Source organism: Salmo salar, chromosome ssa26 (genome assembly GCF_905237065.1).
Source record: "Salmo salar chromosome ssa26, Ssal_v3.1, whole genome shotgun sequence".
Lineage (NCBI taxonomy): Eukaryota > Metazoa > Chordata > Actinopteri > Salmoniformes > Salmonidae > Salmo > Salmo salar.
The window spans coordinates 32,762,501-32,786,522 of NC_059467.1; the positions used below are offsets into that span (position 1 = coordinate 32,762,501).

The following is a 24,022-nucleotide window of genomic DNA, read 5'->3' on the forward strand; positions in this document are numbered from 1 at the left end:
GATCCAGACCCAACATTATGGTCCAGCCCTGACCCAGACCCAATAACATTATGGTCCATCCCTGACCCAGACCCAACAACATTATGGTCCAGCCCTGACCCAGACCCAACAACATTATGGTCCAGCCCTGAACCCAGACCCAGCAACATTATGGTCTAGCCCTGACCCAGACCCAGCAACATTATGGTCCAGCCCTGACCCAGACCCAACAACATTATGGTCCAGCCCTGACCCAGACCCAACAACATTATGGTCCAATCCTGACCCAGAACAACATTATGCTCCAGCCCTGACCCTGACCCAGAACAACATTATGGTCCAGCCCTGACCCAGACCCAACAACATTATGGTCCAGCCCTGACCCAGAACAACATTATGGTCCAGCCCTGATCCAGACCCAACATTATGGTCCAGCCCTGATCCAGACCCAACATTATGGTCCAGCCCTGACCCAGACCCAACAACATTATGGTCCAGCCCTGACCCAGACCCAACAACATTATGTTCCAGCCCTGACCCAGACCCAACAACATTATGGTCTAGCCCTGACCCAGACCCAACAACATTATGGTCCAGCCCTGACCCAGACCCAGCAACATTATGGTCCAGCCCTGACCCAGACCCAGCAACATTATGGTCCAGCCCTGACCCAGACCCAACAACATTATGGTCCAGCCCTGACCCAGACCCAACAACATTATGGTCCAACCCTGACCCAGAACAACATTATGCTCCAGCCCTGACCCTGACCCAACAACATTATGGTCCGGCCCTGACCCAGACCCAATAACCTTATGGCCCAGCCCTGATCCAGACCCAGCAACATTATGGTCCAGTCCTGACCCAGAACAACATTATGGTCCAGCCCTGACCCAGAACCAACAACATTATGGTCCAGTCCTGACCCAGACCCAACAACATTATGGTCCAGTCCTGACCCAGAACAACATTATGGTCCAGTCCTGACCCAGACCCAACAACATTATGGTCCAGCCCTGACCCAGACCCAACAACATTATGGTCCAGCCCTGACCCAGAACAACATTATGCTCCAGCCCTGACCCAGACCCAACAACCTTATGGCCCAGCCCTGATCCAGACCCAACAACATTATGGTCCAGCCCTGACCCAGACCCAACAACATTATGGTCCAGCCCTGACCCAGACCCAACAACATTATGTTCCAGCCCTGACCCAGACCCAACAACATTATGGTCCAGCCCTGACCCAGACCCAACAACATTATGGTCCAGCCCTGACCCAGACCCAGCAACATTATGGTCCAGCCCTGACCCAGACCCAGCAACATTATGGTCCAGCCCTGACCCAGACCCAACAACATTATGGTCCAGCCCTGACCCAGACCCAACAACATTATGGTCCAACCCTGACCCAGAACAACATTATGCTCCAGCCCTGACCCTGACCCAACAACATTATGGTCCAGCCCTGACCCAGACCCAATAACCTTATGGCCCAGCCCTGATCCAGACCCAGCAACATTACTGTCCAGTCCTGACCCAGAACAACATTATGGTCCAGCCCTGACCCAGAACCAGCAACATTATGGTCCAGTCCTGACCCAGACCCAACAACATTATGGTCCAGTCCTGACCCAGAACAACATTATGGTCCAGCCCTGACCCAGACCCAACAACATTATGGTCCAGTCCTGACCCAGAACAACATTATGGTCCAGCCCTGACCCAGACCCAACAACATTATGGTCCAGCCCTGACCCAGAACAACATTATGCTCCAGCCCTGACCCAGACCCAACAACCTTATGGCCCAGCCCTGATCCAGACCCAACAACATTATGGTCCAGCCCTGACCCAGAATAACATTATGGTCTAGCCCTGACCCAGAACAACATTATGGTCCAGCCCTGACCCAGACCCAACAACATTATGGTCCAGCCCTGACCCAGAACAACATTATGGTCCAGCCCTGACCCAGACCCAGCAACATTATGGTCCAGCCTCGACCCAGACCCAACATTATGGTCCAGCCCTGATCCAGACCCAACATTATGGTCCAGCCCTGATCCAGACCCAACATTATGGTCCAGCCCTGACCCAGACCCAACAACATTATGGTCCAGCCCTGACCCAGACCCAACAACATTATGGTCCAGCCCTGACCCAGAACAACATTATGGTCCAGCCCTGACCCAGACCCAACAACATTATGGTCCAGTCCTGACCCAGAACAACATTATGGTCCAGCCCTGACCCAGACCCAACAACATTATGGTCCAGCCCTGACCCAGAACAACATTATGCTCCAGCCCTGACCCAGACCCAACAACCTTATGGCCCAGCCCTGATCCAGACCCAACAACATTATGGTCCAGCCCTGACCCAGAATAACATTATGGTCTAGCCCTGACCCAGAACAACATTATGGTCCAGCCCTGACCCAGACCCAACAACATTATGGTCCAGCCCTGACCCAGAACAACATTATGGTCCAGCCCTGACCCAGACCCAGCAACATTATGGTCCAGCCTCGACCCAGACCCAACATTATGGTCCAGCCCTGATCCAGACCCAACATTATGGTCCAGCCCTGATCCAGACCCAACATTATGGTCCAGCCCTGACCCAGACCCAACAACATTATGGTCCAGCCCTGACCCAGACCCAACAACATTATGGTCCAGCCCTGACCCAGAACAACATTATGGTCCATCCCTGACCCAGACCCAGCAACATTACGGTCCAGCCTCGACCCAGACCCAACATTATGGTCCAGCCCTGATCCAGACCCAACATTATGGTCCAGCCCTGATCCAGACCCAACATTATGGTCCAGCCCTGACCCAGACCCAACAACATTATGGTCCAGCCCTGACCCAGACCCAACAACATTATGGTCCAGCCCTGACCCAGACCCAGCAACATTATGGTCCAGCCCTGACCCAGACCCAACAACATCATGGTCCAGTCCTGACCCAGACCCAACAACATTATGGTTCAGCCCTGACCCAGAACAACATTATGGTCCAGCCCTGACCCAGACCCAGCAACATTATGGTCCAGCCCTGACCCAGACCCTGCAACATTATGGTCCAGCCCTGACCCAGACCCAGCAACATTATGGTCCAGCCCTGACCCAGACCCAGCAACATTATGGTCCAGCCCTGACCCTGACCCTGACCTAACAACATTATGGTCCAGCCCTGACCCAGACCCAGCAACATTATGGTCCAGCCCTGACCCTGACCCAGCAACATTATGGTCCAGAAACACACCATACTGGAAAACGGACAGAAATAGATATCCTTCTCCCCCTCTATTAGAAACACTCTGTCTGTCTGGCCCGTGTCCCTCCATCCCTCCACTGTCCTTATGACGTTTTATCCCCGCGGGTCGCATTCGGACTTCATCGAGGTCCGGAGGGCCGCTCTTAAAATGGATTATATTTCTTTGCCGTCAAAATGTTCTACAATTTGTCCAATATCCATCGCTTTTGGAATTTTTGATGCTCGCTGACTGTCTAGCTTTCGTTTCGATGACTGTTATCAAGCTGGACAGAGTGAAGAGACTATATATGACTGTTATCAAGCTGGACAGAGTGAATAGACTATAAATGACTTATCAAGCTGGACAGAGTGAATAGACTATAAATGACTGTTATCAAGCTGGACAGAGTGAAGACTATATATGACTGTTATCAAGCTGGACAGAGTGAAGAGACTATATATGACTGTTATCAAGCTGGACAGAGTGAATAGACTATATATGACTGTCATCAAGCTGGACAGAGTGAAGACTATATATGACTGTTATCAAGCTGGACAGAGTGAAGAGACTATATATGACTGTTATCAAGCTGGACAGAGTGAATAGACTATAAATGACTGTTATCAAGCTGGACAGAGTGAAGACTATATATGACTGTTATCAAGCTGGACAGAGTGAAGAGACTATATATGACTGTTATCAAGCTGGACAGAGTGAATAGACTATAAATGACTGTTATCAAGCTGGACAGAGTGAAGACTATATATGACTGTTATCAAGCTGGACAGAGTGAAGAGACTAAAGATGACTGTTATCAAGCTGGACAGAGTGAATAGACTATAAATGAGTGTTATCAAGCTGGACAGAGTGAATAGACTATAAATGACTGTTATCAAGCTGGACAGAGTGAAGACTATATATGACTGTTATCAAGCTGGACAGAGTGAAGAGACTGTAGATGACTGTTATCAAGCTGGACATAGTGAAGAGACTAAAGATGACTGTTATCAAGCTGGACAGAGTGAATAGACTATAAATGACTGTTATCAAGCTGGACAGAGTGAAGAGACTATATATGACTGTTATCAAGCTGGACAGAGTGAAGAGACTGTACATGTAGGTCTGTTATAATTTCTACAGAGTTTGGATTTGGTTTTATTAATTTCAATAGAAAAAGTCTCTATATCCCTTCAACTAGTATGTCTAGGGTTGGTGTAGGGGTTGGGTTAGGGCTGGGGCTAGGTTAGGGTTAGGGCCAGGGGTTGGTGTAGGGGTTGGGTTAGGGCTGGGGCTCGGTTAGGGTTAGGGCCAGGGGCTGGTGTAGGGGTTGGGTTAGGGCTGGGGCTAGGTTAGGGGCAGGGCCAGGGGCTGGTGTAGGGGTTGGGTTATGGCTGGGGCTAGGTTAGGGTTAGGGCCAGGGGCTGGTGTAGGGGTTGGGTTAGGGCTGGGGCTAGGTTAGGGTTAGGGCCAGGGGCTGGTGTAGGGGTTGGGTTATGGCTGGGGCTAGGTTAGGGTTAGGGCCAGGGGTTGGTGTAGGGGTTGGGTTAGGGCTGGGGCTAGGTTAGGGTTAGGGCCAGGGGCTGGTGTAGGGGTTGGGTTATGGCTGGGGCTAGGTTAGGGTTAGGGCCAGTTGCTGGTGTAGGGGTTGGGTTAGGGCTGGGGCTAGGTTAGGGTTAGGGCCAGGGGCTGGTGTAGGGGGTTGGGTTAGGGGCTGGGGCTAGGTTAGGGTTAGGGCCAGGGGCTGGTGTAGGGTTTGGTTTAGGGCTGGGGCTAGGTTAGGGCCAGGGGCTGGTGTAGGGGTTGGGTTAGGGCTGGGGCTAGGTTAGGGTTAGGGCCAGGGGCTGGTGTAGGGGTTGGGTTATAGCTGGGGCTAGGTTAGGGTTAGGGCCAGGGGCTGGTGTAGGGGTTGGGTTAGGGCTGGGGCTAGGTTAGGTTAGGGCCAGGGGTTGGTGTAGGGGTTGGGTTAGGGCTGGGGCTAGGTTAGGGTTAGGGCCAGGGGGCTGGTGTAGGGGTTGGGTTATGGCTGGGGCTAGGTTAGGGTTAGGGCCAGGGGTTGGTGTAGGGGTTGGGTTAGGGCTGGGGCTAGGTTAGGGTTAGGGCCAGGGGCTGGTGTAGGGGTTGGGTTATGGCTGGGGCTAGGTTAGGGTTAGGGCCAGGGGCTGGTGTAGGGGTTGGGTTAGGGCTGGGGCTAGGTTAGGGTTAGGGCCAGGGGCTGGTGTAGGGGGTTGGGTTAGGGCTGGGGCTAGGTTAGGGTTAGGGCCAGGGGCTGGTGTAGGGGGTTGGGTTAGGGCTGGGGCTAGGTTAGGGGCAGGGCCAGGGGCTGGTGTAGGGGTTGGGTTATGGCTGGGGATAGGTTAGGGGCAGGGCCAGGGGCTGGGGCTGGTGTAGGGGTTGGGTTAGGGCTGGGGCTAGGTTAGGGGCAGGGCCAGGGGCTGGTGTAGGGGTTGGGTTAGGGCTGGGGCTAGGTTAGGGTTAGGGCCAGGGGTTGGTGTAGGGGTTGGGTTAGGGCTGGGGCTGGGGCTAGGTTAGGGTTAGGGCCAGGGGCTGGTGTAGGGGTTGGGTTATGGCTGGGGCTAGGTTAGGGTTAGGGCCAGGGGCTGGTGTAGGGGTTGGGTTAGGGCTGGGGCTAGGTTAGGGTTAGGGCCAGGGGCTGGTGTAGGGGTTGGGTTATGGCTGGGGCTAGGTTAGGGTTAGGGCCAGGGGTTGGTGTAGGGGTTGGGTTAGGGCTGGGGCTAGGTTAGGGTTAGGGCCAGGGGCTGGTGTAGGGGTTGGGTTATGGCTGGGGCTAGGTTACGGTTAGGGCCAGGGGCTGGTGTAGGGGTTGGGTTAGGGCTGGGGCTAGGTTAGGGTTCGGGCCAGGGGCTGGTGTAGGGGTTGGGTTAGGGCTGGGGCTAGGTTAGGGTTAGGGCCAGGGGCTGGTGTAGGGGTTGGGTTAGGGCTGGGGCTAGGTTAGGGGGCAGGGCCAGGGGCTGGTGTTGGGGTTGGGTTAGGGCTGGGGCTAGGTTAGGGTTAGGGCCAGGGGTTGGTGTAGGGGTTGGGTTAGGGCTGGGGCTGGGGCTAGGTTAGGGTTAGGGCCAGGGGCTGGTGTAGGGGTTGGGTTAGGGCTGGGGCTAGGTTAGGGGCAGGGCCAGGGGCTGGTGTAGGGGTTGGGTTAGGGCTGGGGCTAGGTTAGGGTGAGGGCCAGGGGCTGGTGTAGGGGTTGGGTTAGGGCTGGGGCTGGGGCTAGGTTAGGGGCAGGGCCAGGGGTTGGTGTAGGGGTTGGGTTAGGGCTGGGGCTAGGTTAGGGGCAGGGCCAGGGGCTGGTGTAGGGGTTGGGTTAGGGCTGGGGCTAGGTTAGGGTTAGGGCCAGGGGCTGGTGTAGAGGTTGGGTTATGGCTGGGGCTAGGTTAGGGGCAGGGCCAGGGGCTGGTGTAGGGGTTGGGTTATGGCTGGGGCTAGGTTAGGGGCAGGGCCAGGGGCTGGTGTAGGGGTTGGGTTATGGCTGGGGCTAGGTCTGAGGAGAGGAGCTGAGGCTTGAGGACAGGGGCTGAGGCCTGAGGACAGGGGCTCAGGCCTGAGGATGGAGGCTGAGGCCTGAGGACAGGGGCTCAGGCCTGAGGATGGAGGCTGAGGCCTGAGGACAGGGGCTCAGGCCTGAGGATGGAGGCTGAGGCCTGAGATCAGAGGCTGAGGGCTGAGGATAGAAGCTGAGACCCGAGCACAGTGTTTGGGGCTGGCAGACTCTCTGCAACTCTTGGCCTCTCCTCTAGTTCTCCGGAGAGAGACATTCCTCTCTCTCTCTCTCTCTCTCTCTCTCTCTTTTTCTCTATTCTCCCCTCTCTTAACCCTCTCTTCTTTCTCTCCTCGTCTGGTTGAGGGACGTAGCATAGCAGAGGCTGTACCCTGTGTGTGTGTGTGTGTGTGTGTGTGTGTGTGTGTGTGTGTGTGTGTGTGCGCATATGCACACAGAGCAAGTTTGGGATGGTAAGTGTTTGGAAGAGTGAGCTCAGACATACACAACCCCAAGAGAACTCTAAACAAGAACATCTCATGCACTGGGACGATCTCCACCCTGCTCTCACTCACTGGGACGATCTCCACCCTTCTCTCACTCACTGGGACGATCTCCACCCTGCTCTCACTCACTGGGACGATCTCCACCCTGCTCTCACTCACTGGGACGATCTCCACCCTGCTCTCACTCACTGAGACGATCTCCACCCTGCTCTCACTCACTGGGATGATCTCCACCCTGCTCTCACTCACTGGGACGATCTCCACCCTGCTCTCACGCACTGGGACGATCTCCACCCTGCTCTCACTCACTGGGATGATCTCCACCCTGCTCTCACGCACTGGGACGATCTCCACCCTGCTCTCACTCACTGAGACGATCTCCACCCTGCTCTCACTCACTGGGACGATCTCCACCCTGCTCTCACTCACTGAGACGATCTCCACCCTGCTCTCACTCACTGAGACGATCTCCACCCTGCTCTCACTCACTGGGACGATCTCCACCCTGCTCTCACTCACTGGTTTGGTTTTACTAACCTTATGGGGACCAGAAGTCCTAGGGTAAGGGCTAGAATTATGGTTAGGGTTAGAATTAGGGATAGGGTTAGGGGTTAGGTTTAGGGTTAGTGTTAGAATTAGGGATAGGGTTAGGGGTTAGGTTTAGGGTTAGAGTTTGGGGTTAGGGTTAGGTTAAGTGTTAGGGTTAGTAAAAATAGGATTTTGAATGGGAATACATTGTTGGGTCCCCACAAGGATAGTAAAGTAAACATGTGTGTGTATGTGTTTATATGTGTATGTGTGTGTGTGCCTGTGTGCCTGTGTGTATGTGTTTATATGTGTGTGTGTGTGTGTGTGTGTGTGTGTATACTGTGCTGCTAACAGTGTGTTCTGTGTGTGTAGATGTGGATGAGTGCCAGGCCATCCCAGGTCTGTGTCAGGGTGGGAACTGTATCAACACTGTTGGATCCTTCCAGTGTAAATGTCCTGCTGGACACAAGTTCAATGAGATCACACAGAAATGTGAAGGTAAGACTGTCTCACACACACACATGCGCGCACACACAAGTCAGACTCAGACTCATACTTACATGTATATCAGAACATTTAAAGGTCATTTAAAGGTCATGTTTTGTCAGAAGCAAATATTCAGTATTCAGTGTAAGGAGTCAACTTTATTCAGTTTAAGGAATATGTTTATTCAGCATACAGTTAGTGTTCACTCTGGACGTCCTCAGGGCTACTGTGTCACATACACTAGATACAATGTACTTCTTTCATTTCTCCCTGTCACCCAGACTCTGAGATTTCAAATAACTTTATTAGGTTGACATTTCCTAATTGTATCCGGTAAAAGCCCGAGTTAAAAGGCGTTTGCGATGAGTTGTGGTTGCTGCAGCGTCAGTCAGTCAGGATGTTATAATGATCAGTGTAGGGAAACAGACCACACATATCCCCTACATCACTACCTCCATACACTACCCTGACATTATCCCTCATTAAATCAAACCTGCTCTCTACTTTCTCTAAGACACTTCATTTCATTTGATTTAATTGAATTAGAGCAGACTTCATCTGGTTTAATGTACATTTAAAGGAGCAGATTGAACTACAGATCTAACTCTCTTCATGTCAGTGTGAGGACCTAGCCTACCCTTGTTGAGGGCTGAACACAGACACATTCATCTATGGTCGCCCTAGTAGAGTGGTACAGAATGCAGACCTGTGTTCAAATACATTTACTCCTGAGGTGCTGACCTGTTGCACCCTCTACAACCACTGTGATTATTATTATTTGACCCTGCTGGTCATCTAGGAACATTTAACATCTTGGCCATGTTCTGTTATAATCTTCACCAGGCACAGCCAGAAGAGGACTGGCCACCCCTCATAGCCTGGTTCCTCTCTAGGTTTCTTCCTAGGTTCTGGCCTTTCTAGGGAGTTTTTCCTAGCCACCGTGCTTCTACACCTGCATTGCTTGCTGTTTGGGGTTTTAGGCTGGTTTTCTGTACAGCACTTTGTGACATCAGCTGATGTAAGAAGAGTTTTAAAAATACATTTTATTTGATTTGAAATACTATTTGAAATCATTTAGCGTTTGTTTTAGCCTTGTCTGGAGTTCCAGGTGGGTGGGGTTTGTGACTTTCCTATTTGCTCCGTTGCTAAAGGCGAGCTCAATCAAGCACAGATACAGTATTTGAAATTATTTTCAGTACTATTTGAACCCAGGTGTGAGAGCGTGGCCATCCCTCTGTTTCAGTACTATTTGAACCCAGGTGTGAGAGCGTGGCCGTCCCTCTGTTTCAGTACTATTTGAACCCAGGTGTGAGAGCGTGGCCGTCCCTCTGTTTCAGTACTATTTGAACCCAGGTGTGATAGCCTGGCCGTCCCTCTGTTTCAGTACTATTTGAACCCAGGTGTGAGAGCCTGGCCGTCCCTCTGTTTCAGTACTATTTGAACCCAGGTGTGAGAGCGTGGCCGTCCCTCTGTTTCAGTACTATTTGAACCCAGGTGTGATAGCGTGGCCGTCCTTCTGTTTCAGTACTATTTGAACCCAGGTGTGAGAGCGTGGCCGTCCCTCTGTTTCAGTACTATTTGAACCCAGGTGTGAGAGCGTGGCCGTCCCTCTGTTTCAGTACTATCTGAACCCAGGTGTGAGAGCCTGGCCGTCCCTCTGTTTCAGTACTATTTGAACCCAGGTGTGAGAGCGTGGCCGTCCCTCTGTTTCAGTACTATTTGAACCCAGGTGTGAGAGCCTGGCCGTCCCTCTGTTTCAGTACTATTTGAACCCAGGTGTGAGAGCCTGGCCGTCCCTCTGTTTCAGTACTATTTGAACCCAGGTGTGAGAGCCTGGCCGTCCCTCTGTTTCAGTACTATTTGAACCCAGGTGTGAGAGCCTGGCCGTCCCTCTGTTTCAGTACTATTTGAACCCAGGTGTGAGAGCGTGGCCGTCCCTCTGTTTCAGTACTATTTGAACCCAGGTGTGAGAGCGGGGCCGTCCCTCTGTTTCAGTACTATTTGAACCCAGGTGTGAGAGCGTGGCCGTCCCTCTGTTTCAGTACTATTTGAACCCAGGTGTGAGAGCCTGGCCGTCCCTCTGTTTCAGTACTATTTGAACCCAGGTGTGAGAGCGTGGCCGTCCCTCTGTTTCAGTACTATCTGAACCCAGGTGTGAGAGCCTGGCCGTCCCTCTGTTTCAGTACTATTTGAACCCAGGTGTGAGAGCCTGGCCGTCCCTCTGTTTCAGTACTATTTGAACCCAGGTGTGAGAGCCTGGCCGTCCCTCTGTTTCAGTACTATTTGAACCCAGGTGTGAGAGCGTGGCCGTCCCTCTGTTTCAGTACTATTTGAACCCAGGTGTGAGAGCCTGGCCGTCCCTCTGTTTCAGTACTATTTGAACCCAGGTGTGAGAGCGTGGCCGTCCCTCTGTTTCAGTACTATTTGAACCCAGGTGTGAGAGCGTGGCCGTCCCTCTGTTTCAGTACTATTTGAACCCAGGTGTGAGAGCCTGGCCGTCCCTCTGTTTCAGTACTATTTGAACCCAGGTGTGAGAGCCTGGCCGTCCCTCTGTTTCAGTACTATTTGAACCCAGGTGTGAGAGCGTGGCCGTCCCTCTGTTTCAGTACTATTTGAACCCAGGTGTGAGAGCGTGGCCGTCCCTCTGTTTCAGTACTATTTGAACCCAGGTGTGAGAGCGTGGCCGTCCCTCTGTTTCAGTACTATTTGAACCCAGGTGTGAGAGCCTGGCCGTCCCTCTGTTTCAGTACTATTTGAACCCAGGTGTGAGAGCGTGGCTGTCCCTCTGTTTCAGTACTATTTGAACCCAGGTGTGAGAGCGTGGCCGTCCCTCTGTTTCAGTACTATTTGAACCCAGGTGTGAGAGCGTGGCCGTCCCTCTGTTTCAGTACTATTTGAACCCAGGTGTGAGAGCGTGGCTGTCCCTCTGTGGAACACTAGAAGACAGAGGTTATATTATGACTGTCCTGTTAAAGAACCAGACTCTTCAGAATTAAAACCTGCTCTGAGTGTTTCCTTGAGACTTACATGAATAAAGCCTTATTCTAGCAGATATTAAAACTGTGAATAATATTGGCCCATTAACAAAGAAGACAGACAAGTTGTAGCTGGCCTGATTCAGACAAGCAGCCAGAGCAGGGTTGGTTTGCAGTGTTCTGCAGGGTTTGTGGTGCTAATTTGCAGGGTAAAAGTATGCACGGTTTTATGCCCAGAAATAATGGCAGGAAAACTGGCCTGTGTCAAAACCGTTTCAGATATATTTCTGAACTGCCATGGATGTGGAATACAGTCAGTGGTTAGCTGTCTGACATACACTCCAATAGAAATATCCTGTGACACAGTTCTTCACATTGTCATGGCTAACGTGTTGAAGCCACGCTCTTAAACGCTGCAGTCCAGTCGACTTTAGTCTTGTCACAGTTGATTATCACCACAGTTGTTGTCTGTATGTCTACATGCTGTGAAACACATTGCAATTTGGCAATAATAATGATTTATGCCTCTCCTCTCCTCTCCTCTCCTCTCCTCTCCTCTCCTCTCCTCTCCTCTCCTCTCCTCTCCTCTCCTCTCCTCTCCTCTCCTCTCCTCTCCTCTCCTCTCCTCTCCTCTCTCCAGATCTAGATGAGTGTTCTAGCATCCCAGGTCTGTGTAGTGGAGGAGAGTGTTCCAACACGGTGGGCAGTTACTTCTGCAGGTGTTCTCAGGGCTACTACACTCCAGGGGATGGCTCCAGGTGTATAGGTAAGCCTCCTCCTCCATACTGTACCAGCAGCCTGGCTTTACTCTGCTCTCTACCTGGAACTCTACCAGCTGTTCTTTACTCTGCTGTCTACCTGGAACTCTACCAGCTGTTCTTTACTCTGCTGTCTACCTGGAACTCTACCAGCTGTTCTTTACTCTGCTGTCTACCTGGAACTCTACCAGCTGTTCTTTACTCTGCTCTCTACCTGGAACTCTACCAGCTGTTCTTTACTCTGCTCTCTACCTGGAACTCTACCAGCTGTTCTTTACTCTGCTCTCTACCTGGAACTCTACCAGCTGTTCTTTACTCTGCTCTCAACCTGGAACTCTACCAGCTGTTCTTTACTCTGCTGTCTACCTGGAACTCTACCAGCTGTTCTTTACTCTGCTCTCTACCTGGAACTCTACCAGCTGTTCTTTACTCTGCTCTCTACCTGGAACTCTACCAGCTGTTCTTTACTCTGCTCTCTACCTGGAACTCTACCAGCTGTTCTTTACTCTGCTCTCTACCTGGAACTCTACCAGCTGTTCTTTACTCTGCTCTCAACCTGGAACTCTACCAGCTGTTCTTTACTCTGCTGTCTACCTGGAACTCTACCAGCTGTTCTTTACTCTGCTGTCTACCTGGAACTCTACCAGCTGTTCTTTACTCTGCTCTCTACCTGGAACTCTACCAGCTGTTCTTTACTCTGCTCTCTACCTGGAACTCTACCAGCTGTTCTTTACTCTGCTCTCTACCTGGAACTCTACCAGCTGTTCTTTACTCTGCTGTCTACCTGGAACTCTACCAGCTGTTCTTTACTCTGCTGTCTACCTGGAACTCTACCAGCTGTTCTTTACTCTGCTCTCTACCTGGAACTCTACCAGCTGTTCTTTACTCTGCTGTCTACCTGGAACTCTACCAGCTGTTCTTTACTCTGCTCTCTACCTGGAACTCTACCAGCTGTTCTTTACTCTGCTCTCTACCTGGAACTCTACCAGCTGTTCTTTACTCTGCTGTCTACCTGGAACTCTACCAGCTGTTCTTTACTCTGCTCTCAACCTGGAACTCTACCAGCTGTTCTTTACTCTGCTCTCTACCTGGAACTCTACCAGCTGTTCTTTACTCTGCTCTCTACCTGGAACTCTACCAGCTGTTCTTTACTCTGCTGTCTACCTGGAACTCTACCAGCTGTTCTTTACTCTGCTCTCTACCTGGAACTCTACCAGCTGTTCTTTACTCTGCTCTCAACCTGGAACTCTACCAGCTGTTCTTTACTCTGCTCTCTACCTGGAACTCTACCAGCTGTTCTTTACTCTGCTCTCTACCTGGAACTCTACCAGCTGTTCTTTAGCCAGCCAGATTCAGAGAGAGAGAAAGTCAGAGAGGGAGAGACAGAGAGAGAGAGAGAGTATGGTCCCTGTAAGTCAGTAAGTCTGGTAATGAGGGGCCTTTAGCACTACAGTCTGCTAGGCTGGCCACGGCTCAACTCTCTCTCTCTCTCTCTCTCTCTCTCGCTCTCCTCTCTCTCCCTCTCTGTGTATCTTTCTCTCTACCCCCTCTCTCTTCCCCCGTCCTTCCTCACTGGCTGAGGCAGAGAGCAGAGGGTAGAGAGAGGGGAGTTGAACGTTGTCCAGACTTCCAGCCGTTAGTATTTAGGTCAGTAGTCGCTTCACTCTAATTCCACTACAATGAGCTATTTTCTCTGAATGCAGAGTGAAGGAGAACAGAGTAGAGGAGATGGGGGGGTGTAATGTCACACTGTGCTCACTGTGCATACCTGCATACCTCTTTCTTCCTGCTGCTTCATTATAGGAGCTGCGAAAGAGCTTTCTCTCTCTGTCTCTCTCTCTCTTTCAGTCTCTCTCACCCTCTCCCCGTCTCTCTCTCTCTCTCTCTCTCTCTCTCTCTCTCTCTCTCTCTCTCTCTCTCTCTCTCTGTCTCTGGCTAATGCCTTAAACACATCTCTGCACACCATGAGAGACCATGCAGACAGACAGGACTGCTAGTATAGAGACCAGACAGACACTTCTTCTGTTTTCCACCTCTGCTTTCTTCTACCTCTGCGAGCACATCATTCTGCTTCTCAGCACAGCTGATCTATTGACAATAATAAACCCAGCATGGGTAGACAAGGGGGCTGGAGAGAGAGAGAAACAGGGAGACAGACAGCGAGACAGACAGGGAGACTAGGATAGTGATATACTGGATGTATCCTGACTAGAGACGACCATGGAGAGACAGACAGGGATAGTGATATACTGGATGTATCCTGACTAGAGAGGACCATGGAGAGACAGACAGGAATAGTGATATACTGGATGTATCCTGACTAGAGAGGACCATGGAGAGACAGACAGGGATAGTGATATACTGGATGTATCCTGACTAGAGAGGACCATGGAGAGACAGACAGGGATAGTGATATACTGGATGTATCCTGACTAGAGAGGACCATGGAGAGACAGACAGGGATAGTGATATACTGTGTGTATCCTGACTAGAGAGGACCATGGAGAGACAGACAGGGATAGTGATATACTGTGTGTTTCCTGACTAGAGAGGACCATGGAGAGACAGACAGGGATAGTGATATACTGGAGGTATCTTGACTAGAGAGGACCATGGAGAGACAGACAGGGATAGTGATATACTGGATGTATCCTGACTAGAGAGGACCATGGAGAGACAGACAGGGATAGTGATATACTGGATGTATCCTGACTAGAGAGGACCATGGAGAGACAGACAGGGATAGTGATATACTGGATGTATCCTGACTAGAGAGGACCATGGAGAGACAGACAGGGATAGTGATATACTGTGTGTTTCCTGACTAGAGAGGACCATGGAGAGACAGACAGGGATAGTGATATACTGTGTGTTTCCTGACTAGAGAGGACCATGGAGAGACAGACAGGGATAGTGATATACTGTGTGTTTCCTGACTAGAGAGGACCATGGAGAGACAGACAGGGATAGTGATATACTGTGTGTTTCCTGACTAGAGAGGACCATGGAGAGACAGACAGGGATAGTGATATACTGTGTGTATCCTGACTAGAGAGGACCATGGAGAGACAGACAGGGATAGTGATATACTGGAGGTATCCTGACTAGAGAGGACCATGGAGAGACAGACAGGGATAGTGATATACTGGATGTATCCTGACTAGAGAGGAACCATGGAGAGACAGACAGGGATAGTGATATACTGTGTGTATCCTGACTAGAGAGGACCATGGAGAGACAGACAGGGATAGTGATATACTGGAGGTATCCTGACTAGAGAGGAACCATGGAGAGACAGACAGGGATAGTGATATACTGGATGTATCCTGACTAGAGAGGACCATGGAGAGACAGACAGGGATAGTGATATACTGGATGTATCCTGACTAGAGAGGACCATGGAGAGACAGACAGGGATAGTGATATACTGGATGTATCCTGACTAGAGAGGACCATGGAGAGACAGACAGGGATAGTGATATACTGTGTGTATCCTGACTAGAGAGGACCATGGAGAGACAGACAGGGATAGTGATATACTGTGTGTTTCCTGACTAGAGAGGACCATGGAGAGACAGACAGGGATAGTGATATACTGGAGGTATCCTGACTAGAGAGGACCATGGAGAGACAGACAGGGATAGTGATATACTGTGTGTATCCTGACTAGAGAGGACCATGGAGAGACAGACAGGGATAGTGATATACTGGATGTATCCTGACTAGAGAGGACCATGGAGAGACAGACAGGGATAGTGATATACTGGATGTATCCTGACTAGAGAGGACCATGGAGAGACAGACAGGGATAGTGATATACTGTGTGTATCCTGACTAGAGAGGACCATGGAGAGACAGACAGGGATAGTGATATACTGGATGTATCCTGACTAGAGAGGACCATGGAGAGACAGACAGGGATAGTGATATACTGGATGTATCCTGACTAGAGAGGACCATGGAGAGACAGACAGGGATAGTGATATACTGTGTGTATCCTGACTAGAGAGGACCATGGAGAGACAGACAGGGATAGTGATATACTGGATGTATCCTGACTAGAGAGGACCATGGAGAGACAGACAGGGATAGTGATATACTGTGTGTATCCTGACTAGAGAGGACCATGGAGAGACAGACAGGGATAGTGATATACTGTGTGTATCCTGACTAGAGAGGACCATGGAGAGACAGACAGGGATAGTGATATACTGTGTGTTTCCTGACTAGAGAGGACCATGGAGAGACAGACAGGGATAGTGATATACTGGAGGTATCCTGACTAGAGAGGACCATGGAGAGACAGACAGGGATAGTGATATACTGGATGTATCCTGACTAGAGAGGACCATGGAGAGACAGACAGGGATAGTGATATACTGTGTGTTTCCTGACTAGAGAGGACCATGGAGAGACAGACAGGGATAGTGATATACTGGGTGTATCCTGACTAGAGAGGACCATGGAGAGACAGACAGGGATAGTGATATACTGTGTGTATCCTGACTAGAGAGGACCATGGAGAGACAGACAGGGATAGTGATATACTGGATGTATCCTGACTAGAGAGGACCATGGAGAGACAGACAGGGATAGTGATATACTGGATGTATCCTGACTAGAGAGGACCATGGAGAGACAGACAGGGATAGTGATATACTGTGTGTATCCTGACTAGAGAGGACCATGGAGAGACAGACAGGGATAGTGATATACTGGATGTATCCTGACTAGAGAGGACCATGGAGAGACAGACAGGGATAGTGATATACTGTGTGTATCCTGACTAGAGAGGACCATGGAGAGACAGACAGGGATAGTGATATACTGGATGTATCCTGACTAGAGAGGACCATGGAGAGACAGACAGGGATAGTGATATACTGTGTGTATCCTGACTAGAGAGGACCATGGAGAGACAGACAGGGATAGTGATATACTGGAGGTATCCTGACTAGAGAGGACCATGGAGAGACAGACAGGGATAGTGATATACTGGAGGTATCCTGACTAGAGAGGACCATGGAGAGACAGACAGGGATAGTGATATGTGATGTTCTCTTGTCAGAAGGAGACATCACATCAGACTGGTTTGTACACACACGTCTCAGGTGCCTCTGCGTAGTCACACAGTGTGGAGGAAGCATTCAGTTATGCGTGTGTGTGTGTGTGTGTACACTTGTGTGTTTGTGCGTGCGTTGGTGTGTGCCAATGAGAAACAGCAATGGTCCACTGGCCAGGGGGTTGATGACCATGCGTGTTAGGAACATGCACACAAATCATTGCAAACACACACACACACACACCAGGAACGCCCCTCCAAACATGTCCAGAGAGAGCAGTAAATCAGGACTGGATCGGTTCAGTCCGACTCACAAAGGATCCGACAGGAATCTGGGTCAGAGTGGTCAAATTGACACACACACACACACACACACACACACACACACACACACACACACACACACACACACACACACACACACACACACACACACACAGCCCCCCCGGAGAGGATGTTTGTGAGGAATGTTCTCTATGAGCCTTCCGCTCCACAGAGAGCTGCTGGACCAGACATATCTATCTGTTTCCCACCAATACCACACACTAATATGAACATCAACAAGCTCTGGCCCTGTGTCCCTCCTTTATCCCCTCCTCTCTCTCTCCCTCATCTTCCTCTCTCCCCCTTCTCTCCCATCCTCTCTCCTCTTTCCTCACTCCCTTCCCCTCACCCCCCTTAACTCAGAATCTCAGAGTCCCAGTAGCCTGCTCTCTCTCTAGATATCCATGGTGGGTATTTCTATGATGTGTTTGGTATAAACATGTGTTGTCTGGTTTTGTCTCTCTCCAGATGCCCGGGGTGGGTACTGCTATGCCAGCCTGCTGAACGGGCGTTGTGCCAACCAGAACTCCCAGCTCCTGACCAAGATACAGTGCTGCTGTGACAGCGGGCGCTGCTGGTCGGACGGGTCCAGTCCTGAGTTGTGCCCCATGACAGGGACTGGTAGGTACTGACCCAGTACTCATGTACAATCAGCAATCATTTTCACTGTAGCTGTAGATGTTTCTTCTCTATTTCGTCATATTTCTATGTGTCTCTCTCTCTGCTCTAGATGAGTACCAGAAGCTCTGCACACAGTTGCAGACCGGTCCAGGGGGGGGGCCTCTCCCAGGCGGGGGAGGGCCTCTCCCAGGTGGGGGAGGGGGAAGACCAGGAATTCCCCAGGTCCCAGGTATCTACCCAAGACCACCCTACCCAGGACCACCAATCCCTTTCCAGCCTCAGCCTGGACCAGATCAATACCCTGGACTCAGTAAGTAGTACCCTGACCTCTTACCCCTCACCTCTCACCCCTGAAGCCTCCTCACATGTTAAAATCAGAGTCATATTAAAACCTTAACGGTTAAGAAATCCTTCAGTAATGGGTCAACAGAATTACCAGAGGTGCATGTCTAATGAAGTGTCTCTTATGACTATGAATGTGGTAATGTGGTAACCCCTCTTTCTGTCTCTCACCCCCTTCTCTCTCTCCCTCTCTCCTTTCTCCCTCTCCCCACTACATCCCTCTCCCTCATCCTTTCCCTCTCCCTCTCTCCTTTCTCCCTCTCCCCACTACATCCCTCTCCCTCATCCTTTCCCTCTCCCTCTCTCCTTTCCCCCTCTCCCTCTCTCCCCTTCTCTCTCCTTTCCCCCTCTCCCCTCTACATCCCTCTCCCTCATCCTCTCCCTCTCTCTCCTTTACTCCTCTCTCCACTACATCTCTCCCCCTCCAGGCATCATCCAGACCCAGAACATCAGTACCAGCATTACTAACATGTGTGAGGTATACAGGAACCTGTGTCTGAACGGCCGCTGTGTCCCCTCCCCTGGAAGCTACCGCTGTGACTGTAACATGGGCTTCAGACTAGACTCACGAGGAGAGTGTATCGGTGAGGGATGGAGCAATGGAGGAGGGAGGGAGAGGGCAGGAGGGTGAGGGGAGGAGGGAGAGAGGGATGGAGGAGGGAGGAGAGAGACGGAGGGAGAGGGCAGGATGGTGAGGGGAGGAGGGAGAGAGGGATGGAGGAGGGAGGAGAGAGGGAGGGAGAGGGCAGGATGGTGAGGGGAGGAGGGAGAGAGGGATGGAGGAGGGAGGAGAGAGAGGGAGGGAGAGGGCAGGAGGGTGAGGGGAGGAGGGAGAGAGGGATGGAGGAGGGAGGAGAGAGGGAGGGAGAGGACAGGAGGGGAGGGGGAGGGATGGAGGAGGGAGAGGGCAGGGAGGGGGAGGGGGAGGGATGGAGGAGGGAGGGAGAGGGCAGGTTGGTGAGGGGAGGAGGGAGAGAGGGATGGAGGAGGGAGGAGAGAGGGAGGGAGAGGACAGGAGGGGGAGGGGGAGGGATGGAGGAGGGAGGGAGAGGGCAGGGAGGGGGAGGGATGGAGGAGGGAGGGAGAGGGCAGGAGGGTGAGGGGAGGAGGGAGAGAGGGATGGAGGAGGGAGGAGAGAGGGAGGGAGAGGACAGGAGGGGGAGGGGAGGGATGGAGGAGGGAGGGAGAGGGCAGGGAGGGGGAGGGATGGAGGAGGGAGGGAGAGGGCAGGAGGGTGAGGGGAGGAGGGAGAGAGGGATGGAGGAGGGAGAAGAGAGGGAGGGAGAGGGCAGGAGGGTGAGGGGAGGAGGGAGAGAGGGATGGATGGACAGAGTTTGGTTGACGGACAGAGTTTGGTTCTTACGAGCAGTGTGTCTGTGTTTGCTCTCCAGATGATGATGAGTGTGAGCGGAACCCGTGTGTGAACGGGGAGTGTGTGAACACGGCTGGATCCTACTTCTGCCAGTGTCCTGCTGGCTTCCAGTCTACTGCTACCAGGACCGAGTGCAGAGGTATCACACACACAACTGTACACACACACATACACACACACACACACACACACACACACACACACACACAGAGTGGTGAGAGTGGTGAGAATATCATGTCCTGTGTGTGTTTCAGACCTGGATGAGTGTGTGGCAAACGGTCGTATCTGTAACAACGGAAGGTGTGTGAACACTGAGGGGAGCTTCCACTGTGTCTGCAACGCCGGCTTTGAGATCTCTACTGACGGGAAGAACTGTCAAGGTCTGTCTCAAACACACCTCTCTCTCTGTTTGTCTTTGTGGATCTCTGTTGATCTCTGTTTCTCATTGTTTCTCTCTGTTGATCTCTTTTTTTCTCAATATATATCTTACAATTTTCATTTTAATTCACTTTATTAACATGCCCTATTGATACATATTGTCAAATACATCAGTCTCTATCTGTTTCTCTCTGTCTCTCTCTCTCTCTTTCTCTGTTTCTCTCTCTCTCTCTCTGCTTCTCTCTCTGCTTCTCTCTCTGTTTCTCTCTGTTTCTCTCTGTTTCTCTGTTTCGCTGTTTCATTCTCTCTCTGTCTCTCTCTGCTTCTCTCTCTGCTTCTCTCTCTGTTTCTCTCTGTTTCTCTCTGTTTCTCTCTGTTTCTCTGTTTCTCTCTCTCTCTGCTTCTCTCTCTGCTTCTCTCTCTGTTTCTCTGCTTCTCTCTCTGCTTCTCTCTCTGCTTCTCTCTCTCTCTCTCTGCTTCTCTCTCTGCTTCTCTCTCTGTTTCTCTCTCTCTCTCTCTCTGCTTCTCTCTCTGTTTCTCTCTCTCTCTCTCTCTGCTTCTCTCTCTGTTTCTCTGTTTCTCTCTCTGTTTCTCTCTCTCTCTCTCTGCTTCTCTCTCTGTTTCTCTCTGTTTCTCTGTTTCGCTGTTTCATTCTCTCTCTGTTTCTTTCTCTCTCTCTCTCTCTCTGTCACGTCCTGACCATAGAAGCTTTTATTTTCTATGGTAGATTAGGTCAGGGCATGACGGGGTTGTGTGTAGTTTAGATTTTCTATGTTGTCATGTTCTTGTTTCTGTATTTCTATGTTTTTTGGGGGGGTGATCTCCAATTAGAGGCAGCTGGTCATCGTTGTCTCTAATTGGAGATCATACTTAAGTAGTTGTTTTTCCCACCTGGGTTTGTGTGAGAATGTATTTTGAGTAAGTGTACGTTGTACCTCTTCGTCACGGTTTGTTGTTTTGTTTATTAGTTTATTTGTATGTATTGCATAGTTTCACAGTTATAATAAAATGTGGAATGATACACACGCTACGACTTGGTCCCATTCTTCAGACGAACGTGACACTCTCTCTCTCCGTTTCTCTCTCTGTTTCTCTCTCTCTCTTTCTCTCTCTCTGTTTCTCTCTCTGTTTCTCTCTCTGTTTCTCTCTCTCTCTCTCTCTCTCTCTCTCTCTCTCTCTCAATTCAATTTGCTTTATTGGCATGACGTAACAATGTACATATTGCCAAAGCTTATTTTGGATATTTACAAAATAAAAAATGAGAATCAAAATCTCTCTCTGTTTCTGTCTCTGTGTTTCTCTGTCTGTCTCTGTGTTTCTCTCTCTCTCTCTCTCTCTCTCTCTCTCTCTCTCTCTGTGTCTGTCTCTGTGTTTCTCTATCTCTCTCTTTCTCTGTGTGTCTGTCTGTGTTTCTCTCTCTCTGTGTGTTTCATTCTCTCTCTCTCTTTGTTTCTCTCTCTCTTTGTTTCTCTCTCTCTCTTTGTTTCTCTCTCTCTCTTTGTTTCTCTCTCTCTTTGTTTCTCTCTCTCTCTTTGTTTCTCTCTCTCTCTTTGTTTCTCTCTCTCTTTGTTTCTCTCTCTCTCTTTGTTTCTCTCTCTCTCTTTGTTTCTCTCTCTCTCTTTGTTTCTCTCTCTCTCTTTGTTTCTCTCTCTCTCTCTTTGTTTCTCTCTCTCTTTGTTTCTCTCTCTCTCTTTGTTTCTCTCTCTCTCTTTGTTTCTCTCTCTCTCTTTGTTTCTCTCTCTCTCTCTTTGTTTCTCTCTCTCTCTCTTGTTTCTCTCTCTCTCTTTGTTTCTCTCTCTCTTTGTTTCTCTCTCTCTTTGTTTCTCTCTCTCTCTTTGTTTCTCTCTCTCTTTGTTTCTCTCTCTCTCTTTGTTTCTCTCTCTCTCTTTGTTTCTCTCTCTCTCTTTGTTTCTCTCTCTCTCTTTGTTTCTCTCTCTCTCTCTCTTTGTTTCTCTCTCTCTTTGTTTCTCTCTCTCTCTTTGTTTCTCTCTCTCTTTGTTTCTCTCTCTCTCTTTGTTTCTCTCTCTCTCTTTGTTTCTCTCTCTCTTTGTTTCTCTCTCTCTCTTTGTTTCTCTCTCTCTCTTTGTTTCTCTCTCTCTCTCTCTTTGTTTCTCTCTCTCTCTTTGTTTCTCTCTCTCTCTCTTTGTTTCTCTCTCTCTTTGTTTCTCTCTCTCTCTTTGTTTCTCTCTCTCTTTGTTTCTCTCTCTCTCTTTGTTTCTCTCTCTCTCTTTGTTTCTCTCTCTCTTTGTTTCTCTCTCTCTCTTTGTTTCTCTCTCTCTTTGTTTCTCTCTCTCTCTTTGTTTCTCTCTCTCTCTTTGTTTCTCTCTCTCTCTTTGTTTCTCTCTCTCTCTTTGTTTCTCTCTCTCTCTCTCTTTGTTTCTCTCTCTCTCTTTGTTTCTCTCTCTCTCTTTGTTTCTCTCTCTCTTTGTTTCTCTCTCTCTCTTTGTTTCTCTCTCTCTCTTTGTTTCTCTCTCTCTCTTTGTTTCTCTCTCTCTCTTTGTTTCTCTCTCTCTCTCTTTGTTTCTCTCTCTCTCTCTTTGTTTCTCTCTCTCTCTTTGTTTCTCTCTCTCTCTTTGTTTCTCTCTCTCTCTTTGTTTCTCTCTCTCTCTTTGTTTCTCTCTCTCTCTTTGTTTCTCTCTCTCTCTCTTTGTTTCTCTCTCTCTTTGTTTCTCTCTCTCTCTTTGTTTCTCTCTCTCTCTTTGTTTCTCTCTCTCTCTTTGTTTCTCTCTCTCTCTTTGTTTCTCTCTCTCTCTCTTTGTTTCTCTCTCTCTTTGTTTCTCTCTCTCTCTTTGTTTCTCTCTCTCTTTGTTTCTCTCTCTCTCTTTGTTTCTCTCTCTCTCTTTGTTTCTCTCTCTCTCTTTGTTTCTCTCTCTCTCTCTTTGTTTCTCTCTCTCTCTTTGTTTCTCTCTCTCTCTCTCTTTGTTTCTCTCTCTCTCTTTGTTTCTCTCTCTCTCTTTGTTTCTCTCTCTCTTTGTTTCTCTCTCTCTCTTTGTTTCTCTCTCTCTTTGTTTCTCTCTCTCTCTTTGTTTCTCTCTCTCTCTCTTTGTTTCTCTCTCTCTCTTTGTTTCTCTCTCTCTCTTTGTTTCTCTCTCTCTTTGTTTCTCTCTCTCTCTTTGTTTCTCTCTCTCTCTTTGTTTCTCTCTCTCTTTGTTTCTCTCTCTCTCTTTGTTTCTCTCTCTCTCTTTGTTTCTCTCTCTCTTTGTTTCTCTCTCTCTCTTTGTTTCTCTCTCTCTCTTTGTTTCTCTCTCTCTCTTTGTTTCTCTCTCTCTTTGTTTCTCTCTCTCTCTTTGTTTCTCTCTCTCTTTGTTTCTCTCTCTCTCTTTGTTTCTCTCTCTCTCTTTGTTTCTCTCTCTTTGTTTCTTTGTCTCTGTTTCTCTTTCTGTCTCTCTGTTTCTCTTTCTGTCTCTCTGTTTCTGTGTTTCTTTGTCTCTGTTTCTCTTTCTGTCTCTCTGTTTCTCTTTCTGTCTCTCTGTTTCTCTTTCTGTCTCTCTGTTTCTGTGTTTCTCTCTCTCTGTTTCTCTTTCTGTCTCTCTGTTTCTCTTTCTGTCTCTCTGTTTCTGTGTTTCTCTCTCTCTGTTTCTCTTTCTGTCTCTCTGTTTCTGTGTTTCTTTGTCTCTGTTTCTCTTTCTGTCTCTCTGTTTCTCTTTCTGTCTCTCTGTTTCTCTTTCTGTCTCTCTGTTTCTGTGTTTCTCTCTCTCTGTTTCTCTTTCTGTCTCTCTGTTTCTGTGTTTCTTTGTCTCTGTTTCTCTTTCTGTCTCTCTGTTTCTCTTTCTGTCTCTCTGTTTCTCTTTCTGTCTCTCTGTTTCTGTGTTTCTTTGTCTCTGTTTCTCTTTCTGTCTCTCTGTTTCTCTTTCTCTCTCTCTGTTTCTCTTTCTGTCTCTCTGTTTCTCTTTCTGTCTCTCTGTTTCTCTTTCTGTCTCTCTGTTTCTGTGT

At 49.6% G+C, this 24,022-nt stretch overlaps 1 protein-coding gene across 5 annotated transcripts in view; it reads left to right on the forward strand.

The window, feature by feature from the left end:
• The window catches only part of LOC106593245 (fibrillin-1), a 165,071-nt gene that overhangs the window by 40,850 nt on the left and 100,199 nt on the right, over window positions 1-24,022 (forward strand). For all 5 annotated transcript variants that reach the window (XM_045708841.1, XM_045708839.1, XM_045708837.1 and 2 more), the window contains exons 8-14: window positions 8,144-8,269; window positions 11,873-11,998; window positions 17,845-17,997; window positions 18,107-18,307; window positions 18,768-18,923; window positions 19,731-19,850; window positions 19,966-20,091. In XM_045708841.1, the coding sequence (XP_045564797.1) occupies window positions 8,144-8,269; window positions 11,873-11,998; window positions 17,845-17,997; window positions 18,107-18,307; window positions 18,768-18,923; window positions 19,731-19,850; window positions 19,966-20,091 (1,008 nt within the window). The remainder of the gene's footprint in view (window positions 1-8,143; window positions 8,270-11,872; window positions 11,999-17,844; window positions 17,998-18,106; window positions 18,308-18,767; window positions 18,924-19,730; window positions 19,851-19,965; window positions 20,092-24,022) is intronic.